Raw genomic sequence first — 17,851 nt, forward strand, 5'->3', positions numbered from 1 at the left:
GCCGCAGCAGGGACGCGTTCCCTTTAGAGTTTTGCTCGGTTTTGTGTTAGGCTTATGCTGTTTACTGTATAGTCTGATTTCAGTTTCATTGTATGTAGCTTTTTATTTGGACATCATGTCCCTGTAGGAGCCCAGGTTTTTATGGTTACTTCTTCAAGGCCAGTTCCAGCCTGTGTGTGGACTTCCTCTGTGGAACTCTGATCACTGAGGGTCACCCAGGTCTCCTGGCCTCCAGACTCTCAGCTGGCCTCACGCTGAACCTCAGGAGGGTCAGCACCTCCCTCAGAGAATATGAGGAACGATGAGGGCAGAGCTGGCCTGAGAAAACAGGACTCCTGGTTGGGAGGCAGTCCCAGACAGCCCTTGGATTGTCCATACCCTTCAACCTCATTTTAGAAGGGGAATCGTATTTGCCAGTCCCCTCCCACAGAAACCAATAATATATGCATGAGTTAAACCATTGTGAATTTTATTTAGATGATGGCTTTGATATTTGTTTTAAGAACAGGCTAGAGTAGAGTGTTGGACAGCCTAAATGTAATGCTGAGGACAGTGCTTTCTTTCAGGTTTTTCTCAAATACTACCATGTTGAGCAATTAAATTTGCTTCTGCGAGAAGTCATGGGCCGAGTGGTCCTGCTGCAGGCGTATACCAAGGGCTGGCTTGGAGCAAGGAGATACAAGAGAGCCAGAGAGAAGAGGGAGAAGGGTGCCAGAACCATCCAGGCAGGTAAGTGGCCTGGTTCTGGCTGGTACCACACCTTGGCATTGCCCTGAGTGCCAGGGTCACTCACCAAGGGCTTCCCCTTCCCCTTCCCCTTCCTCCCCTTGTCTTTCCTTAGTTCATGGAACAGTTTTCAAGTATCTACCCAAGTCCAGCCTCATACTAGTTTCTGGGAATGTAGTCAAGGAAAGCTCTCTATGGCCTCTGAGCTCCAAGAGAGACAAACACAAGCCATTCCAACACCCTGGGGTGAGTGGTGAGACAGAGGCAGTGTGAGCTGCCCAGTGATGTAAAGCTCCATCACTCCCCATGTGCCTGTGTCCTGAACTGACTGGGATAATTCACACTTCAGGGCGCTATCTAGATTGTACCATCGCAGCGACTAACAACCTGTAGCACAGCTGAGACTTACAAACAGAGGAAACAAGCCTCGAGGCTCTGCCCACACCTGCTGATGCCTCTTGTCTGCGTGCGCTGTGAACGGTACCCAACTCTCATGCCCCAGGCGCGAGGTTACAAAGCGCCAGACCTTGAATGGCGAAGATAAATTTCTTGGCACTCTCAGAACAAGAAAACCACAGCATGCTTCAGCATGCTTTTGGACCTCATGAGCTTCTTCAGAAACTTGAAGATGCTCAGGCCAATGTGGGGACACAGACGACTGCTGCTCATCTTGGGATGGAGGCTTCATGCACTGCCTCAAGGATGTCAGCCTCCACACTCTGTTTTCTCTACTCTTGGCTTCTTCCTTGCCTTCCCCTCTCATAGACGATGTTGCCCCTTCCTCAACAAACACTAGCTGTGTGCCTCCCTCACCCCCAATTATAACTTTCTCCACAACATAAAGTGACTAAAAGGACCGGACTAGCTCAGTGCCTCTCGCCACGCCCCCATCAAGGCAGGGTTTTCTCTGTACTTGGGGTAACAGGAAACCACCTCACCTGGGATCAGGGGCTCCTGCTCTTACTAAACAGAACTCAAAATGTTCTGGAAAATTAGTAACTAAAAATGGTTTCTCAGAAACATCTTAAAAAACCTGACCAAGAATTCGGAAAGACCCTTCCTCCATTGTAGTGCATCTGCTGGTTTTGCTGAGGGAGAAGGCAGGGTTGGGGTGGGGGACGAGAGACACAGACTGAAGGTGGAACAGCTTATATCAATTCTCTGGCACGTTTGGAAATTAATGTCATTCCCAGCACATGGTTTTATATTTTTAGCCTGGAGAGGATATGATGCTCGGAGGAAATTTAAGCAAATAAGCCACAGAAGGAGTGAGTCTGCAGAGCATATTCAAGCAGGTAATTAAAACATCATTTGTGCAATGTCCACTTGACATGTTCTGTGATGCCGTTCAAATGAGTTCAGAGAAGCTGAAAGGCTAATGGCTGAGGAGCACTGGGCAGAGTCAAGAGTTCTGGTGTGTGTATGTGAGGGTGGGGCTCACTTCTCTCTTCCCCACAGGGATCATGGGGGCACCGTGCACATTTACCAGGGGCCATGCTTGCTAAAACTGCTCTCCAGGAGAGTTCTTATATGTCTACTACGATAGGAGAGGAAAGTGAGGCACAGAGAAGGGAAGCGACTTATCCATCGTCACACAGCTTGCGAGCAGCGGAGCTCGCCTTTGAAATACAGGCGGTTTGGACTCAGCATATTTGACATGATGTTTGCTTACTGGACAAGTCTCTTTCCTTCCAGGAGTCATAAGCCTCTCATCAGTGAAGTGAGATTAAGTGACTTTAAAGGTGTGTGATGATCTGTAAGGCCTGTCTGACTCTCAGCCTCACAGAGGAGGGGTGACCCCAGGAGCTGAAATCCAGCCTGTGTGCGGCTAGTGTACTCTTCTGGACCCCAGGGGCCAGCGAGAGCACGCAATGGATCTTGGGGCTCAGCTGGCCCTTGGCAGCCTGAGAGCCCTGAGCCCTGTTGGGTGGTTCTTGAGTCCACTTCCTGGTTCTGTCTGGGGTTACTTCTGCCAATGGCGTATCCCATGTAGCTGTCAAGCCAGGCTCTCTCCCTGTTTGAAGTTGCAAGTCCCTAATTGAGGTTCTGGAAGGATCAGGATCTTGGTGGCGCCTAGAATTCCAGGAGTGCAAGGAATTGGAGACAGAATGACAGTGGAAGACAGTGCTGTGACAGGGAGAGAGCACACAGCTGGGATCTTCTCCCGCAGGCCCAGGCCAGAGCCAAGCTCCGGGGGGTCCCTCTCAGAATTCTTAGGCCATGTTGGAGGCCAGGCATCTTCACTAAGAACTCAGATATTTTGGAAGTAGGGGTGCCCTTTAAATGCAAATGTGTCTCTCTTAGCACCATCTTCTTAGTAATGTCTAACCTCTACCACTTCAAAGCCTTATGAAAAGTGAAATAATTCTGGTTCCAGCTTAAGAGACACAAGCTCCAAGTGTATCTTGTATTCACTATTTACTCCAAAGACCCTCAACACACACACAACACATACATATACACACAGAACACACACACAACACAAATACAACACAACATATACATATATACACACACAACACACACATATACAACACACACATATACATATACCACACACATACAATGTACACACAACATACACATACACACACCACTCACATACACACCACACACAACACAATACACACACCACACACATACATCTCTCTCTCTCTCTTTCTCTCTCTCTCTCTCTCTCTCTCTCTCACACACACACACACACACACACACACACACACACACACACACGGAGTCTCTTCTCAATCAGATACCAGGCTGATTTCAGATTCTGCAATATGTCCAACATATGTTTTAAAATACAGACTTTAAGCCTGTATAATGTCGATCCACATAGTCCATCATATAAAAATTATGAAATGTCTGAAAATCATGTTTGTGGGCCAGGTGAATACTGCTTCAAAGCAGGAAAGGGCTGGCCCCATGACCTCTAGCGTGACAGTGATGAGTGGGTGTGTTTCATCCTTGAAGCACACACATGGGTGGGGTCCCATGGAAGGCTAATTGTGCATGTTTTCTGGAAGCACCTCCCTTTTCTTTTTTTAGCTTTACAAGCATTCACCCTCCTTAGCCTCCCGGCCAGTTCTCTCACTTACCAGGTAACACCAAAACGTGTATTAGTCAGTTCTGCAGGGGGCTCAGGGGGCTATGAAGGTCACACCACGTGTGGCAGGAAGCAGGCAGAGTCTCTCTACCTTCCGTGAACAATATGGACAAGAGCTGATGAGCCCTGAGGGTGAGGGCTTGAGCTAGGGCTGTGGTTTTCCCAAGGCACAGTTGTTTCCTCCCCGTCCTGCCATAGAACATGGCTCAGCTACAACTGTCCACATACCTCAAAAGCCCACAAAGAGACGCAGAGATGACCAGCTCAACACAGGCTCTTCTGAGGGTATAACCTCTTTGAAATTTCAATTCTGCAGAGTGTGTTTATGTTTCTAGCTCTTACCACAGACTTCTTTTATTTAATGACGTTGCTGAAACTTAGGAAGCATTTGGCCTACATGTTGCTGCAAAGCAGCACAGAGTGAAATTTGTTTTCCTTTCATCTCCTTCCTTATAAAAGCAGCCCAGCTCAGCTTATCCCTTCCTTAGAACTTCCCCTCAGAATTCCCGATCTATTACAGCACATTCGAATACCAGCAACAAGCTGCCTTTTCATGCTGTCAACCTTTTTCATCTGAAATGTAAATTAATTCTAGCTGGTATGCCTTGACAGAGATCAAAGTCCGCGTTAACCTTGCCTGCTTTCTTCTCCTGGAGGACCAGGGCGGCCACTGATAGGAGCCCTTGGCCCCACATCCTGCCCTCCTCCAAGGCAGCCCTCAACAAGGAGCCACCCTTTCAAAGACTCCGTCCATGTTCTTCCATAAAGAACCACTGAGGTACTTTAAACCAGCCCCCACCCCCTCCTGAATATCTGCCCAGCTAATTCGTGAGAGATGAGCCTGCTGCGTTTAATTGTGGCCTTCTCTAGGGATTCCAGGGGCTGTGTTAAGTGGCTAGTGTCCTTGGTGTGATGCAGAGGGACAGGACTCCAGACTGGAAGCCCTTATCCCGCCCAGTCGGGTCTTTGAGGTAGGCAAATTTGCATTTTCAAAATAAACAGATGCCTTTCAAATACATGAGCTGGTGGTCTGGAGATCTCTCCTGGCCCAAAGGGTGCACCAGCCAGCAATCAAACGTTGGAGAGAAAACAGACGGGAAAGCACCCTAGGCGCAAGAGGACGCATTTCCTGTGCGCAGCCTCTGCGCACTCAGTGAGAGCCTCTGTGAGCTGTAGGGGCTGAGGAGGGGGACTCAGGAGCCAAGCATTCTGTGCCAGTTTCCTTTGGGGGCTGGAAAACAGCTCTGAATGTCAGTTACCTTGGCTTGGCTTGTTGCTTTTATTATTGATTAATTCTAGGGGTGGGGTGGGGGGCTCTATGTAAAAAAAAAAAAAACAGGAGAAAAAGATGCATATACTAATATTCAGATAGATACAGTATTCCAAGTAAAAAATTAAGTTATATATTTCCCACTACAAATCTATTACTTTTTGATTAGCTGTTGAGTTTCAGAAAGAAAACCTAGCTACTCATTCTGGGGGGCGGGGGGTGGGGGAGGCGGGCAGTGCAGGGGTGAAAGCATATATTCCTCAATGACTAGTATCAAAAGTAATAACCCACAGAGAATTTTTCAAACATCTCCAGTGCCAGTCTCATTCTTTGATTATTTTATTTATTTATTTTTAATCATTCTGCTAATTCAGTATCTGTTTCTAGAACACAAAGTGCTGGGCCTCCCTGTCGGGGGCAGGGGGATGCTTTCTTATAGGTGACGGGGGTGGGGGGTGGGGGGGGTCCTTAGGAATAGAATTTTGAAATCTTATCCAGCACCACACTTTGCCTCCAGACACAGACACACATACACACACACACACACACACACACACACACACACACACACACACACACACGGGTGGGACTCAGCCTGGTGGTTCACAGTACATTTTCACTGAATTGCTTAGTGCTGTGGAAGTTATTCTTTGCCACCATCCCGTCACATCAGATTGCACACACCCCCTCCTCCGCCCTGCCAACAACACAGATGACATCTGACATCGGATGGTGGCAGCAGTGCCAAGGACTATGGCCACTTCTCTGATGCCCTCTAAGGGGAGTGTTTTTCACTAAGGGGCGCCTTGAGCCTGTGAACGCACATTCTAAGCCAGCAGCATGTGAGGCCTGCAGAAAGCACTGCTTCTGAGTGCCCTCCACAAGGAAAAGCAAATACTGCGTTCATACTGCTTGACCTACCCTGTAACAGCACCACATTTTAAGTGTTTAAAATTGCTCAAACGCCTAAGCTGCCTTTTGTTTTGTTTTGTTTAAAGACTGAGTCTCTTTATGTAGCCCTTGCTGTCCTGGAACTCGCTCTGTAGACAGGGCTGGCCTCAAACTCGCAGAGATCCGCCTGCCTCTGCCTTCAGAATACAAGGATTAAAGGTGTGCGCCCAACTAAACCCCCTCCTTTTAAACCTTAAATAGTTTGGTGGTGATGCACATCTATCAGGAACCTGGGCTGCACAGTGAAACCCTGCTTCAAACTAAAAATTTAAGCCAGGCAGCGGTGGCGCACGCCTTTAATCCCACCACTCAGGAGACAGAGGCAGGTGGATCTCTGTGAGTTCGAGGACAGCCTCTTCTACAGAGGAGTTCCAGAACAGCCAAGGCTACCCAGAGAAACTCTGCTTAAATAAATAAATAAATAGTGAATGAATAAATGATGAAAAAAATGTAAAGAGTGTGTGCATTTGCAGAGATGGTTCAATAGTTAAGAACATTTGCTGCTTTTCCAGAGGACCCAGGGTCAATTCCCGCATCTACATCACAACTGACAATGGTCTATAATTTCAGTTCCAGAGCATCTGACAACCTTCTTCTGGCCTCCCTGGGCACTGCGTGCATGTAGTATACAGATATACTCTTAGGCAAGCATTCATGCACAGAAAATAAAAATAAATAAAATCTCAAACAGAAATGTAAAGGGCTTAGGATGCATGCATCCAAGCGGCAGCACACCTCCCGCCACTCCCACTAAAAAAGCCGTTTCCTTTAGCTTCCCCAGTGTGTAGCACACTAGATAATTGGAGCAATTTCTTTCCATTAGAGTTCCACAGATATTGTTAAGTGCAAGAAACCTTACTTTAAATTAGGGTGTTTTTATTATTCATCCATTTACTATCTCCTGCCTGTGAGCACTTACTTTGCTGCCGCTGTCATGATAAACAATAGGACTCACTGGGCCTTCAAATTCTCCAGCTCTAACACAGGGGTCCAGAACACACTCCCCTCAAGGGATGCCCTTTGAACAACTCTGAAACGCCATATTATGTCAACACTCATTAGAAGGGAGTTCTAGAAAAATCTGAAACAAAAAGGTCATTTTTGTACAATATGTACATGTGCCCTTATGTAACCCATTGCTGTGTGCAATGAATGTGTACGATTAAAGTTGAAAAGTCATTATTATAACCAAGAATATGCAGTGAAATTCCTGTAGGTGCAAAGATTGAGCACATATTACTTTTTTGTTTATGTAAAGCTGTGTGTGGGTAGATTATTGCTTACACAGCAAACAGGAGAGGGAGGAGGATGGAATGTCCCATCAAGGGACACTGCCAGCAAGCAAGGCCTCTGTCCCTCCCTTCTGTGTCCCTGTTTCTTTCTCTGCTCCTATTTCACTTTGTCTTGCCTTCTATTCTGTTTCTTAGAACCCCCCCCCCCAGCTGTTTCACACAAAAGCAACAGCTAGAGAGAAGAGAGAGAGAGAGAGAGAGAGAGAGAGAGAGAGAGAGAGAGAGAGAGGGAACAGGTGTGTGAACAGACAAGCTCTTGGCCAGAGGGCAGGAAGCAGCTGCCTCCCTCCCCTCTCTAGTGTGCTCACCTGTATTCTCACAGGACAGAGAAACATCTGGAGGGAAAATCACTCTGTGCACCTGGACTCAAGATGAGCCTTAAACTGCAGACTGTGCCATCTCCCCTTTTCTCAGGCTTTGTCTCCCAAAACGGGGGTGTGGGGGTGTGGGGGTGTAGGGGCTAGGGGTGGGATGCTGTATCTGCTCTCATGCTACCTGGGGTTGACTTCTGACAGCTTTATATGTGGAGAGGGAAATACTTGGATAGCACTTTGGGGAAATGCCCTGCCTGGGAGCCAGGAGGCACCCCGGACCCCCAAAAGCAAGGGCATGAGCATAGATGGGGAGAAGACCCCGCCTGTGGATTCAAGGTGTCTCCAAGAAAGGTGTTCTGCCCAACCGCTCTTCAGTACGCATCCTAGTTTCTGGTCATAGCTTGGTTCAGCATACAGGAAACTGTCTTTTGCTGGGAAATAGACGTATTTTCCACGTTAGTGTGAAACAGACCATAGTGCAGTGCGCCTGTTGTTTACCTCATGCCCAGAAAGAGAGCTGGAAAGTCATTGTGGGCTGGAGGGTGATGTCACTGACAAGAGGTGAAAATGTGCTGCCAATGTGACTTTTGTTCCTCATTTGATACCTCCAAGACTCAAGGTCAACATGTCAGAGGCCACCTGTCGCTATTACCTGTTCAGGTAGAGCCTTTTATCTTCACTATGGGCCTCATAGAGGTCACTAAGGCTTGACTGTAGAGAAGGTCCATTTTTTGCCACCTGGTCACTGTATGAGCCAATTCTTATGACCAGGAGACACTGGAGTTGTCCTTATGCTGACTTTACCTATTTTTTTCCCCCATGGAGAATCATAAAAAGTGTTACCATATTCTTAAACTTCCACTAATTTGTTAGGCTGTGTCCACACAGTGGCAAAGAGCCTTGAGAGAAGCTAACTGTGAGATAGCAAGAATAAGCAGAGTTGGTTTATGTCTTGGATTTTGACCAAAAGATCCCTGTGGATACAGAGTCAGATTGTGTGTCCCTGTGAACACACCTCGTGTGCTTCGAGCACAGCGTTTGGATAAGTGGGCTTCTCTCTGACACGTTTCGTGACAGAAGCATGGGTTTGCGGCTGCATTCACTCAGTAGACCTTGCCCCGCCTTTGGTTTCCATCTTGGGCATTGCTCATGCATATGCACACTAGTCAAAACTTTGGAAAGAGTAAAAAATCCTATCCTATGTATATGGAATTCAAAGTAGAAACAATGGCTATTGTTCTGGTTTTTTTCTTTTTCTTTTTTAAAATTTTATTTATTTATTTATTTATTTATTTATTACCATGTATACAGTGCTCTGCCTGCAGATACACCTGCAGGCCAGAAGAGGGCATCAGATCACATTACAGATGGTTGTGAGCCACCGTGTGGTTGCTGGGAATTGAACTCAGGACCTCTGGAGGAGCAGTCAGGGCCGTTAACCTCTGAGCCATCTCTCCAGCCCCCAACAATGGCTATTGTTAATCCTGAGATTCACCAAAGAAAAACCAATTCCACCATTTTGAGCCAAATTTAAAGCAAGCTTTATTAAATATTAAATATTGACCAAGAGATGGACTTTAGTCAGTACCGTTCCCCTGGGATTTTTCAGCTGGAATGGCCCTGAACTATGTGTTGCAGGGGCTTATAAAGACAAACCTATAGGCCGCCATACTTTCCCATGAGGCTTTGTTATTTTCCAAGAACTACAATTCCCAGCATTCCAGGAAGTTAGCTGGTCCCTGAGCAGGTGGGGCTTACAGGTTATTTTTTGGGCATTACACTATCCCATCATTGGTCATAGAGTTTGGAGAAAGTTATTTGTATTTATAGTGTACATGTCTATGTGTTGGTGCACTCTCCTCTGTGGGTCTGTGAGTGGGTGTGTGTCTGTGTGTATGGGTGTGAGCCAGCTGTTGATATCAGGCATTTTTCCTCTATTGCTCCTCTTCTACCTGCTTCTGTTGTTGTTGGTGGTAGTAGCACTGGTACTAGTAGATCTAGTACTCTAGAGATCCGCCTGCCTCTACCTCCCAAGTGCTGGGAGTAAAGGTGTGTGCCACCACCCAGCTCCCCTTCTTATTTTTTGAGGAAAATTCTTTCACTAAACCTTGAACTTGCTATTGCAGCCATACTGGCTTGGCATTGAGTTTCAGGGATCCACCAATCTCAGCCATCCCTTAGCCTCCTTTCCCCCCAGCTCTAGGGTTATAAACACTCTTGTCATGTGTGGAGAAAATTATTTAGCCTCAGGGTCTTGTTTTCATCAGCTATGAAACGGGTCTTAACAAGGTCCCGATTCTCAGGACTGCTGCAAAGGTAAGGCTAAGTACAAAGTTGTCCTGTCTCCATCAGATAGGAGGCAGTGAGTGTTCCCTGCCTGAGCCCTGCTCCTGCTCGCTAGCTTCCCAAAGGGGAGGAAAACCTGTGAGAGACTCTTCTAAGATGAGCATAGTAATGTTAGAACTTCAAAAGCCTTCCCTGCTCTCAGAGAAAAATAGTTCTTGTCAATCACAAATATGGTTACAATAACATCTTTAAGGAGGAGAGCATTTCTGAGTTTTAACTTATGTCTGGGGTTACCCAAAGGAGAAAAATGAGCATACAGCAATCCCGTGACCACCTTCAAGCCCTTTTGTTTTCATCTTTGCTTCGTGCCTCATGATACTGAGATCTACTGAGGCTCCGAACTCCATGTTCCCACCTTACTGGCTTAAGGCCCCTTTCACAATGTGTTCTGGAAGCTAGTGAATGATTATTTCTAGTTTTCTGAAAAGACAGAAATTCTAGAGGCCGAGAGTTAAAATATCACCCAAATTGGTTGAGGCTGGTGTGAAAAGCAAGTTGCCTTTCAGATGTCTGAAGCATTGGAAGACCTCTGTGCACCTATCACGTTTAACCCACAGTGACGGGTGACTGGCAACATAACAGCCGAGTGACAGCCATTTGGCCCGCAATTCAAACCTCAGCTCGACGAGCCATTGCCGGATCCTTGTTTGATTTGCTGTGGCCATGAAGTCTAAATCTCGCCAAGAACAGAGGCGGAGGCAAGGGTGACAGCTGGTAGCCATTCTCGTCAATAAAGTTGTGATGGTTGAAATGTACAGGCGACCAGAGCTAATCTCACAGACCTTGAGCCAAGTGCTTAGTGTCAAAACCAGCTATGGTCAATGATGCAAACAGCCCCCCCGTCAGCAGCCGTCCCCGTCCCCCAGCCCCCTCCTTCCTCCTGGCCAGCTAAAGGTAGGTTAGGTCTTGCTTTTCCAGGAATAGGTCAAGCTGGAGGAAAAAGAACACTTCCCCCTTTAATTATAACAACCCCTTGACAGTTTTATTACATGCCGTTTGATACAGTAAAATTAAGTTTGATGAGATTGAATTAACACACACAAGCAGCTCAGCTCCTCCACAGCTGGGAAAATGTGTATTTCCAGAAATCTCCTTCCTAGGCCTCTTGTTGATCTTCCTGCTCACTGATGAGTTTCCTGTCTCTGTAGTTTTGCTCCTTTCAGAATGTTCTATACATGGAGTCACACCACGAGCTGACTTTAGAATGCAGCATCTTTCCCTTAGCAGAATGCCTTTGCAGTCCATCTGAGCCACTGTGTCCCTCAAGGGGTCCTCTTTTTCCAAGCAGACTGGGTCATACTTTTTTTTTTCTTCCTGCTTCCCAGCTGAAGGACATTCAGGTTAATTCCAGTTCTTGGTGACCATGAATAAGGCTGCTATGAATATCCTACCCTTTATCTTTTAAAGTTACAACAAGTAAATAATTTTACTTTGTAGAAAAACCAGAAAGATTCTAAATGGAGAGTGTATCTCAGAGGTCTAGTGCTAGCCTAGATTTTGCACTCCACAACAACAACGAAAACAAAAAACAAAAACAAAACAGGAAAAAAATTCTAAGAGGTAGGAGTTGTTTGATTAACACAGACAGAAATGTATTAGGTTTTGTCGGCCTACACTTTTGCATAGTGATATATTCAGTTTGTATACAACTGTTTCCCTGGCCTTACTTTCTTTAATTCTCACTGTGGGGTCCCGTGAAGACTGCAACTCATGTTGTCACCGCCGGTTGCAGGGAAACATCCTGTAACCAGAATTTCCTAGCCCCTGGTCGGCTGCTCTTTCCTTTTTCTCAATATCCCACCTGTGTAGAACATTCTGGTAGGTGTCACACAAACAACATGAAAGGAGCGTGTGGGAGCTCTGGGATGTGGCTCACTGGTAAGCATGTGCTTGGTGTGAGCAAGGCTCTGGATTTGATTGTTAGCACTGGAGAAAAAAACGGGTTGCTTTTTTTTTTTCCTATCAGCTGACACCCTTGTTTAAAAGGCTTAAGAGGGGCACTGAGCTGGCCAGTGTACAGATCTACAAGAAGGCCGCACTTCAGGAAGCCGTCAGCCCCCTGTCCACCATTTTAGAATCAGACAGGGAATAAATTACAAAAAAACAAAAAACAAAAAACAAAACAAACAAAACAAAACAAAACAAAAAAAACAACAACAACAAAAACCAACTGCAGTTCACAAGAATGAGAGAATGAGGAGAGCGGAATGGCCACCCCTCGGTGTGCAGAGGGAAGGGGTCTTCTCCCAATGTCCATGTTCAAATTTCTAGAATAAGAGAAAGCTTCTCCCCGGCTCCAAGCCTCCAGGGTTGGTAAAGCAGTTCCAGGTAGGGCTTCCTTTGAGCCTCACATTTAACTAGGATAGTGGTCGGGCAGCATTAAGTGGTGGAGAAGCAAAGCCAAGGCAGAGGGCGCTTTCCCAGGCCTGAAATGACGATGCTAACTTTGTGTGCTGACGCTGAAGGGTGGGAGTGTTAGTGCAGACCAGGGATGAGGGGTGTCTGCGAGATAAATCTTCTTGAAGGTTAGATTTTTCCTGAGTTGCCTTTGTTGGGAGTTGCCCTTGGGAGTCCTCACAAGGTGGCTGCTGACAACAAGCTGTCACTTCAGGAATAAAGCACCTGCTGGCTCCTTGTGCAATCTGCCAGTGCACCTTCAGGGGGGATGGCCTGGCTTCTGTGTCTCCTATGTATGCACCTTCTCTGCTAGGGACAGTAACAACTTTTGCCCAAGCCCTTAGGAGAACAGGAGAGTTTACCTAGCCTAGATCATCCACCATCCAACAGAGGCCTGCTAGAATTACGTCGCTTCCCACTGAGACAGTGGTGGCGATTATCCGGCAGGTGGGTCACACTAGCTAGACTCTGCCCTCAGCCACTGATCTGTAACCCCCGCCCCCAACTGCTTGGGAGCATGAAAAACCATGGGCAAGGCCTGGATTTTTCCTTCAACTTATAAGGGGGAGAGGCGGCTGAGATTAACCATGACTACCAAGTGTTTAAATAAGGAGGGAATTAAAGGATTCAGACTCAGGGCCAAATGACTTGCGTTCCAACCTTGGCCCTGCTCCATGATGTTGGACACGTCGCTTTAAAATTCCACGTGTTTTCTTACATGTGTGCGGCCGTGTCATGCCGCAGCTCAGGCAGAGGTCAGAGGGGAACTTGTGGAAGTCATGTGATTCCTGAGGTTTGAACTCCAGCTGTCCCGCATGGGGACAGGCGCCTCTACCCACTGAGTCACCCCACTGCTCCTAGACAAGTAATTTAATACCCTTTAACCTCAAACCCATCAGCTGTGACAGGGGACCACTACCGTTTCTGTCACTCACGATTGCCGTGCAGCTTACGTGAGTTCATTCTTATAAAGGTGGTAGAACAGCGTTGGGGACACAGTGATCCACGAATTTGTTTGTTCCAGTGTCCTTGTTTATATCCTAATCTTTTCTTCCTAATTCCTAGCTCCCACTGCCCGTCCCTATCAAGACAAGCTGCTTGGATGTGCCTGGTATTTTTCTTCTGGGGTTTGCAATCCTTGTCACCTGTCACCGACCCCCTCCCACCTCCCCTTTCAGAAGCCAAGTGAGAATAAGTTACACTCCTAGCCTGGGCCTCAGTTTCCTATGACAGCTAGAACGGATTGTCACAAACCTGGTGGCAAAAATATATTCTCTCACAGTTCTGGAGCTTAGGAGTTCAAAACCAAGGCATCACAAGGTGGCTTTTACTGGAACTCATGAGGGGAAATTCCCCCATCCCCACCGTGTGTGTGTGTGTGTGTGTGTGTGTGTGTGTGTGTGTGTGTGTGTTTCATATGCTTGCTGGCACACTGGTCCATGCCCCTCTTTTAGTGCCATTGCTCTTTTACTTAAAAGCAGCTTCTTTGTGTAACCCCTCACGCATCTGTCTCCTGGCCCTGAAGCCCTCTGAGTGCGCAGCAGTGTCCTAGCTCCATTTCAGTCACTGTCATAAAATACAAAAAGCAACTCAAGAGAGAAAAGGTTTACTTTAGGCCACGGTGCCAGGTTTACAGTCCGTCGCCTCAGGGAAGTCGCATTGGCAGGGGCTTGAGACAGCTGGTCACATCACATTATCCACATCCGCCTGCAAAGGCAGAGACAGAAAGTACACATGTATGTGCTCAGTTAGTGTCTGCCTCTCTTGACAGCCCAGCACTTAAAACCGAGGAGGGGTGCTGCGCATGCGCAGGCCTGGTCCTGCGTTTATGGCTATTAAGACACTCTCAGCAGACACACCTACAGAACAGCCTTCCTCTGCGACTCCAGGTGGTGTCAAGTTGACAATTAAAACTGGCCACCACAAATTGCCCCTCCTTGAACCGTTTGGCAGTCAAATGCCTTCCCATTTTATTTCAGGATGATCTAGGGGACACTGAGCGTAGACTTCCTGGCAACTCTGCTCACAGAGCTCAGGCTGATTCCGGGCTGCTTTACTTCCTTAAGCCAGAAACACTCAGGGGACCCTCGCCTGCTGACGCCCCCGCCACCCGCTCTGCACCATCCCAAGTTCGGTGCTTGGTGAACATGGCTGTTGGCTCACCTTCGTAATTTTGTTTCCCATTATGCCACTGGTCTGCTTTCCGAACCTGACGCGCTCACCTGAGATGGGTGACCTTGTTTCTCTCTTGTTTTCTGTTTCCTGTTTCCGTTTCTCCCTTCTCCTTTTGTGAAGATCCGTTTGCCAGAGAGCTTCCAGGTGATTCCAGCTTTCAGCAGGATGCCCTTAAATACTTAACAACCCGGGTCCCGCTTTGAACTTGCGGGATTGATCGTCTTGATTTCCTCATCTCCTTAGATGCTGATCCCTCTCCCTGTTTTGAAGGCAAAGCTGGGGATGGAGAGAGCAGACTTCATCTAAACTTTATTAGAAATATGTTCTAAGTTTTCTGTTTGGTTTTTTCATACTTCAAATAACCCTCAGAATCAATATTTTGATGACTGAAGTGTAAATGAATAAGAAACGTGGAATGAGTGTTCCCTTCAGTTACACGGCGAGAAATGCTGTGAATTTCCATCGGAAAGCAGGGCAGAGCAGCCCGGCACCGGCTTCACTTCCGGGGAAGCGCAGCTGCTGCTCCGGGTTAAGGTTCTGGTCCTTGACAGCCCCAGTGCTTTTCTTTGGAATTGTTTGCCTTTGGGGATTGCTATTAAACTGTTAGTGTTCCTTTATAAAATTAAGGTTTCCAAAGAGGTACAAATGATAGCCTGCAACCCCAGCTCTCCACACAAAAGAGCTGTTTAACTAGCTCTCGGTAAGTTCATTTGTGGTGATGTTTCCCTCCGTTTTCTCCTTCGTTCTTTTCCTCCCTCCCTCCGTTCATCCACCCATTTCTCTGTTCCTCCCTTGTTTCTTTTCTATCTTGTTGTTGTTGTTGTTGGTGGTGGCATCAGCATCAGCAGTGTGTGTGTGTGTGTGTGTGTGTGTGTGTGTGTGTGTGTGTAAGAGAGAGAGATTGTGAGACAGCATCTCATGTACTTCAGGCTAACTAAGAATTCAGCTATTAAGCCGAGGGCGGTGATGGTGCATGCCTTTAATCCCAGCACTCGGGAGGCAGAGGCAGGCAGATTGCTGTAAGTTCGAGGCCAGCCTGGTCTACAAAGTTAGTCCAGGAACACCAAGGCTACACAGAGAAACTTTGTCTCGAAAAACAAACAAACAAACAAACAAACAAACAAACAAAAAGGATTCAACTATTGGGCTGGAGAGATGGCTCAGAGGTTAAGAACACTGCCTGTTTTTCCAAAGGTCCCGAGTTCAATTCCCACAAGCACAAAGTGACTCACCACCATCTATAATGAGATCTGGTGTCCTCTTCTGGTGTGCAGGTGTACATGCAGGCAAAACACTGTATACTTAATAAATAAATAAGTCTTACAAAAAAAAAAAAAGAATTCAACTATGTAGCTAAAAACAAAACAAAACGAACAAACAAAAAAGACTCTGAACTCCTGACCTTCTGTTTCTCCTTCCTGAGTGTGAGGATTGCAGGCACCGGCCTCCATGCCACTCTTGTGTAGGGCCGAAGCTCAACCGTGAGGCTTTATGCTTGCCAGGCAGGTTGTCCAACCACTGAGCTACACCCTCAGCCCAGTTAAGGCAGTTTTCCTTCAGAATGGAAGAAAAAGGCATACATTTGTGCCAGGGAACAAGCTCTCTCTCTCTCTCTCTCTCTCTCTCTCTCTCTCTCTCTTTTTTCTTTTCATGTCAATTTTGCTTTTATGGCATTTACCCCAGCATGACAAGTGAGTTTGAGCCCAATAATCTTGAAGAGGGAGAGATGTGTCTGGTACCCCAACTAGCACGCAGGTGGCAAGGCAGGAAGTCAGTTAATGGAATTCTAAAGGACTTCGAGCTATAGCTCTTCATTTCTGCTTTCATTCTTCTTTTTCTTTAAAAAATTCATTTTCATTGGATATAATGCTTTTTGTATCATAAAAATAATATAATAATGTTCCATTATAATTTCTTTCTTCATCACTTTGGCATTTACATAATAGCAACAATAATAGCAAGAAATGGTTTTATCCACAACAAATAACACAAAGAATCACATTTTTTTTATACAGAGATGTTTATTTTGAAAAGAGGAAGCTAGCAATCTAAAACAAGAGCACAATTTTCCCCCAACAGTGGAAACTAATTGAACTTCTCTTTCTTTTTTTTTTTTTTTTTTGTTTAATTTCTGTCATGTTGGGTGTCTTATTCTTGCAATAGTTTTCCTTTTTTGTTTGTTTGTTTGTTTTTTGAGAAAGGTTCTCACTGTGTAGCCCTAGCTGTCTTAGAACTCACTCTGTAGAGTGCTGGCCTTAAACTGGTAGAGATCCGCCTGCCTCTGCCTCCCAAGTGCTGGGATTAAAGGTGTGCGCCATCACGCCTGGCATCATAACAGTTTTCAACTTAGGTATCTTAGCTTAATATTCTGTAATGGCCGCATTAATAGGGTGTCTTCATTGGCCGTATTTTGGTGTGGCTGTTTCTGGACTTTCTAAAACGAAAATAGTAATAGTAAATAGATGTGAAGTCTCCTTCTTTAGCTGACCAATAGGAACTGACCATAGCTCTGGCTACGTATTAAATTATCTAGGAATCTCTTCTTAATTGATACCAGTTTCAACCCTAAGTTCAGTTCTAGAATCTCTTGAGGGTGAGAACAATCCTGTTGCAAATGTTCCTGTGTGGTTCCAATGCAACTCCAGCAGTAAGAATCATTGATGGCAGTTGGCTCCCTGCAAGTTCGAGGCCAGCCTGGTCCATAGAGTGAGTGCAGGACAGCCAAGGCTATACAGAGAAACCCTGTCTAGAATTAAAAAAAAAAATCATTGATGGGAAACAGTGTTTGACACCTCAACAAGGACCAGGGTCATGTGAGGAGCTTGATTAAAACAGCTCCGCAGGCCCACACAATCTTCGAAAGCTCAGCATGGCACTGTTGTACTGTGCTGGTGGTTGGGCACCCACACTGTATTGAGAGACTGCCTTGATGCTGAAGTGAGGGTCAGTCATAGCTCGTTAGTTATGGCTGTCACCGTTACAGAAAGGAGTGCCTATCTGTGGTTCCCTCTGTTAAGAAACTAACCAGGTAACTGCTTCCCATGACAACGTGGAAATGGCCACCTCTGGAAAAACTGAGTCGTTTCAGCTAACCTTACCCATATTCTGACAGTCAGACTAGGAGCGGCCCGACTATGTCGAGCACAGCTCTCTTCCTGTTATCACATGGAGCTTCTGCTGGGACCTACCGCCTGTGGGCCTGGAATCTCTACGCACTGTATGTGTCTAATACCAGAGAGTAGCAGCTTGTGTTCCTGTGAGCTGGTTTTTTTCTCAT

At 46.4% G+C, this 17,851-nt stretch overlaps 1 protein-coding gene across 1 annotated transcript in view; it reads left to right on the forward strand.

Annotated features, from left to right (window-relative positions):
* Nucleotides 1-17,851, forward strand: part of MYO3B (myosin IIIB) — a gene marked incomplete at its 5' end in the record, with an annotated part of 203,853 nt that overhangs the window by 77,516 nt on the left and 108,486 nt on the right. The window contains 2 exons of the mRNA XM_084798988.1: nt 567-729; nt 1,941-2,021. Of these exons, the coding sequence (XP_084655114.1) occupies nt 567-729; nt 1,941-2,021 (244 nt within the window). The remainder of the gene's footprint in view (nt 1-566; nt 730-1,940; nt 2,022-17,851) is intronic.

This window comes from Acomys minous, assembly GCF_964271855.1.
Source record: "Acomys minous genome assembly, chromosome: 10".
NCBI classification, from domain to species: Eukaryota; Metazoa; Chordata; class Mammalia; order Rodentia; family Muridae; genus Acomys; species Acomys minous.